At 49.5% G+C, this 5,050-nt stretch overlaps 2 protein-coding genes across 2 annotated transcripts; one reads left to right on the forward strand and one right to left on the reverse strand.

Annotated features, from left to right (window-relative positions):
* Positions 1–1,144: 1,144 nt before the first annotated feature.
* BDW70DRAFT_146143 (uncharacterized protein) lies at positions 1,145–1,676 on the reverse strand. Its single transcript, XM_073738545.1, has one exon. It carries the CDS (start codon positions 1,360–1,362, stop codon positions 1,180–1,182), a length of 183 nt encoding a protein of 60 aa, XP_073590468.1. The 5' UTR covers positions 1,363–1,676; the 3' UTR covers positions 1,145–1,179.
* A 1,482-nt stretch (positions 1,677–3,158) lies between these two features.
* BDW70DRAFT_154761 (uncharacterized protein) lies at positions 3,159–3,813 on the forward strand (the record flags this gene model as incomplete). The annotated part of the gene is made up of 2 exons (XM_073739916.1): positions 3,159–3,401; positions 3,484–3,813. 2 exons carry the CDS (start codon positions 3,159–3,161, stop codon positions 3,811–3,813), a joined length of 573 nt encoding a protein of 190 aa, XP_073590469.1.
* Positions 3,814–5,050: the final 1,237 nt, after the last annotated feature.

Raw genomic sequence — 5,050 nt, forward strand, 5'->3', positions numbered from 1 at the left:
AAAAAAAAAAAAAAAAAAGACAAAAAAAGAAAAGAATGCAAAAAGAAAAGAAAGAAAAAGAAAGAAAAAAAAAAGACAAGAAAAAACAATATTACTCGAGACACTCAACTATGAACGCGTACGGCCTGCATCTTTCTGGGGTTCACTGCTAATTTTTCTTTGCGACGCAGTAGTTCACTTGGGTTGGCCTCACATTGGGTTGTCCCTGCCGTGCTGCAGTTTCCTTCAGCTGGAACGTCCGTCTACTTCGTTCCCTGGTCGGATCTGCTGGGAGGCACCGACGGTGTGCCTGGCCTGAACGGTAAACACACCTCGTACCGATTTCATCTCATCCGGCGGTTCAGAGGCGATCATGACGCAGTGACCTGATTTCGATGGGGGCGCTCTTCCCAATACGGTTGTTTATTACCCGCATTAACAGACAGGAGCTGGCTGTCCCTGAGACTCCATTCCATTCTGCGGTTCAGCGAGGATTATGACGAGGGCGAATCCTGAAGCTCGCATGCGATTTGCCGGTCTCGAACCTTGGGAAAGTTGGTGGTAATGCGCATAACCGAAGACCTTTTCGTCAGTCACTGCACAATCATCAGATTAACCTGTCCGAGGTGCGACCATGAATGGATTACGAGTCTGCCTTTGCCACTACCCGGCGATTGAGCCTGCCCGTAAAGGTAGGTATTTTCGACTGGCGTCAGGGACGCCGACAGAACAGCGCCTAGTATTTTGTACTGACAACATTTGCGAGAGAAAAATATAGGAGTAACGATGTTTCGCTGAAGTAAAGTATACAAACTTTGGCGCTAGACAATATGGATTATAAGGACTCTCTAATTTGATGTTTGCTCTTGTCGTCCAAGAACGGGCGTCTCGCGGCCACCAGCGAGTATTGCAAAGTGTTGATCTGACCAGGTGATCTCCTTGATGGGCTCTCGTTGAGGTACGGTTCTGGCATGAAATCCCGTGTGCACCGTGGGCAGTCCTTGTTTCTGCCCCCAGGCAGCGGTTCCAAGTTGGGCGTACAGCTATCCTTGGTACGCATGAAATTGCACCCATGAATCCTCCTAGCACGGCGCAGGTCTCGACCTGAACGGGTACCGGATTTTGTCCTCGCGCCCGTTCGATTTTCCTTGTCCGCTCCACGGTCGTTCTCTGGGACCAGAGCGTGGTCCGCCGCGGTTGTTACGCCATCTTTGGAAGCACCAAGGAGGATTTCCGGGCACCATTGTCTAAGAACACTAGAGTCTGGCAGACAGTGAAGAGGTATGGTCCTTGGAGAAGCCAATGGAAGAGACAATACAGCATCAGTGACAGTCTCTCTGCACATAACGTTGCGATCTTCATGAGGACATTCGTCCAGGTCATCTCGAGCAGTTGCCCAGAGAAACTCAATAGACAGCTGCGCAGCTGATCGGTTACTTTGGGCGTCACCCTTGGGGAAATCCACTTTCGTGAAGTGCTGAACCAAAACAAGCATGAGCCATGTACGCCGCTCCCAGAGGTCTACACATCATCTGGGTGAGGTATCAGGGTCGAGATTGTTTCTAAAGCTGCAGTGCCTGATTTCGCTCGGAGTGTTTCATGAATCTGAGCAGTCACGAACCTGTACATCCGGCTTAGTGAAGAAAGTCCTCACTGTGATTCAACGGTCTGTGGGTGCTGCCCTCGCTTATAATTCCACTTCACTTCAGACAGCTAGTCATGATCTAAGAGTATCGATTCCCATTACTCATCATTGTAAGTGCTTGCAATAATGAAACTAGTTTCACGTATACACACCCGATAGACAGAAACTCCTATAAGGAACGAGCATCGAGCTAGAGTCTGAGAACTTAAGATGAATAATTCCGTCTAAGATACAAGGACTCTGCATAGCATTAACGGAATATGCCGGGTGGTGTGGAAAAAAAGGCATCTAGGGGTTATTTTATTTTGCTGCATAACTCCCAAACCACCGAAATGCTTGACTTCAAAGCCAATTCGTAAATTATATCATTTGTAGCATATAAAAACCATCATTCCTCCATGCAAATAAATACTGGATCTGCCTTCAGCCAAAGCTGTACGGCAGTCAGAGCCGGAATACGTATGTCTAAGCGTTTCAAATGCCGTTTCTCCACGACAATGTTAGTACTCCTCTTGCCAGGCATATTGCACCTTTTCGCTCAAGAGGCAGATCTGAAGAACTCCAAACAGGCTGCAGCATCCGGCTTCCATAGAAGCCACCACCGATGACTTTCTAGGGTCGACCTCATTCGAAGGGCCGACGGCAAGTATTGCAGAAATCATACACGACCGTGTAGAGGCGAAGAGCAGGTCATACTAACACTTGGTGCTGCTCATAGTCCTTATATTCTTGTCAATAATGCACTTAGAGCTAGCTTATGCTCAACAATAACAATCGCCATCCCAGCTCTATATTGACGGGTTAGGCTCGAAGATTTGGGTTTCAACAAAGCAGCCTCAACGGCCTTACAGCGTCCGTGCTATTGCCTTTGTGCCTTGCCTAAACCCTCACTACATGGACCGGCACTTTGCATCGAGCAGGCTCGATGCGGATCAAAATGTGACGCTGATATTGTCTCCGCCAGGTACATCGGAAGCTACACTGCCAAATAGAGAACGTGGAACTATTTCCATCTTCAGTCCGGAGACTTGGGTTGCCAGTTCAAGGTCCCATCTTTGGTGGTGGGAGTAGATGCACCAGAGTTGAGATATAAGACGACAGAGCATTTGACATTCTCATTTGACATTTTGATAGTCCTCGTCTTCTGCGTTGTTACGGATGCCTTAGTACATATTCAGGAGATATGGACATCAGTAGCGTATACGGCCTGTACCTACTACAGCAAAAGGGCCCAGATTTACTGGAAGCAATTCAAATGGAAATGCTTGACTTTTGCGCTAGTGCACTCATCCACTGGTCAATTATGCGCTAGATATATGGCTCCCTTTCCCAGAAGCTCTAGCCAAGGTTCTTGAATCTATACTTCAAAATGACGTGGCGATCTAGATCTGATACTTGCTGACCACCGGCTCTCGCCCATTGACCATATGTTCTGTCGCTTTCATATCTTATCGCAAGGACAAAGCCCAGTTACAATACTCACCAGTTCGAAATTCTAGGAGTTGGACAAGAAACAAACTTTAGCCGTCCGAAGATGAGCCCAACTCCACGAATTAGCGAAACAATCGCGCAAGACCACGCCGAGATCAAAGCTATCTACGACCGTATCGTATCATCAACCTCGCGCGACGAGCAGATCCGCTACCAGAACCTCTTCGTCTGGGAACTTGCCCGTCACGCCGTCGGGGAAGAGCTGGTTGTATATCCCGCCTTCGAGAAGCATGTACAATTCGTGGGCGCGGGTCTCGCGTCAAAGGATCGCGAGGAGCATCAAGCCGTAATGAGCCCCTCCTCCAGAATTTTGTCGCATCCTTCTCCCTTGATAGCAGTAGATTAACATGTCCACATGGAACGGCCAGGTGAAAGAGCAGCTTAAAACCTTCCAGTCCCTTGATCCCTCCAACCCCACTTTCATTCCGACGCTGCAAGGCCTGATGAACGATCTGTCATTGCACATGCGAGAGGAAGAGGGCGAGGATATGGCGATGCTAGAGGAGACGCTTTCAGAGCACGACAGCCAGAGCCTGAGTAAGGTGTTCAATCGGACGAAGATCTTTGTGCCGTCGCGCGCGCATCCGGGGGCGCCCAACAAGCCGCCTTTTGAGACAGCAGTAGGACTTCTGACTGCGCCGTTTGATCAGGTGGCGGATTTGTTTCGCAAGTGGCCGAGGAAGGGAGTTGAGGTTTGACAGGGATATACCACAGCTACCTAGTCGGGCAGACTGTTGTATATCATGGAGTCCAACTTCGAGTTTGTCTATTGTAAAGAACGAGGGAAGGTTCTGAATCTAATCGGTTCTTTGGGGGCAAAGAACATTAAAATATAGCTCAATCTCACAGGTACATGATATGTCAATGCTTTATACAAAGTTAACCTTCTGATCCCACTTCACCATCCCCTCCTTCCCCACAACCTCCCTGACCATATCGTGACTCAAATTCACAACGCATTGCCCAGCTCCACATCATTCGCCCTCATCGACTCCGTCCTGGCTCGCCGGGATCGGTAAAGTAATACCGTTCACCCCTTCCCCTCGACTTGAGGGGATGTTGCCGTATAAAACATACTGAAGGATCCTTGCTCGGTGGACCGGCCAATGGTCATTACCGTGGCGATGAGCTTGCCTACAAGGCCTAGGTATGCTATTTCCACTGGTGCTGCATATGCGTGTTTACCTGCGCGACGGTTTATGTTAGCCTGCTGAACCTGGAAAGGCTGAGTCTGGACGAAGAAAGAGTAAAGGGACATACAGCACCAGAATGCACGCTCAATACGTAAACATCATCGTTATTCGGCTTGATAGCCGGTTCAATCAATCCGTACTTGGCACCCGGTATCATAGCCAGTTTTGTCTGTGAGCAGAGCTGCGTGGATCTTTGCTCGGGTCATTGATCTCCTCCTTGCTGGCAAACTTGGTCGTCGGTAGGGTCATCCGAAGCAATCCGACGACTCAAGGAAGATTCGCGGAGGAGATGTAATAGGGGACCTGGACGTCTTGCGTATAAGCGGGTGCAGCAGGTTGACGGCGTAAAGGTGACCGAGCCAGTTAACGCGAAGATGCGGTCGATTCCGTCGGCGCTTTCGCCGTACGCGCTGGCGTTGATACCGGCGGCCAGAATCAGCTGCCGCAGTATTATCATCATCCATCTATGGCTGATGCAGAATGGAATGAAAAGGTCTGGACAGACCAGATCAAGCCTGCTCTCCCTCTCTTTGATCCCGCCAAAACGTCTTTCAGTTGCATCAGCTTCCCCAGACCACATAGAAGCCACTCGATCTGCGCCTTGTCGCCAGACTCATCTTAGATCTTGGTTGCCGATTCTCCCTGCTCTCCCTTGCGGCTGATCATTACCACGGGCGCGCCATTGAGCGCGAAAGCCCGCGAGACATCATACCTTTACCACCCTATGCAGATCCTCCTTGAT

This window comes from Aspergillus foveolatus (assembly GCF_047715535.1).
Source record: "Aspergillus foveolatus strain CBS 279.81 unplaced genomic scaffold BDW70scaffold_263, whole genome shotgun sequence".
In the NCBI taxonomy this organism is placed as follows: domain Eukaryota; kingdom Fungi; phylum Ascomycota; class Eurotiomycetes; order Eurotiales; family Aspergillaceae; genus Aspergillus; species Aspergillus foveolatus.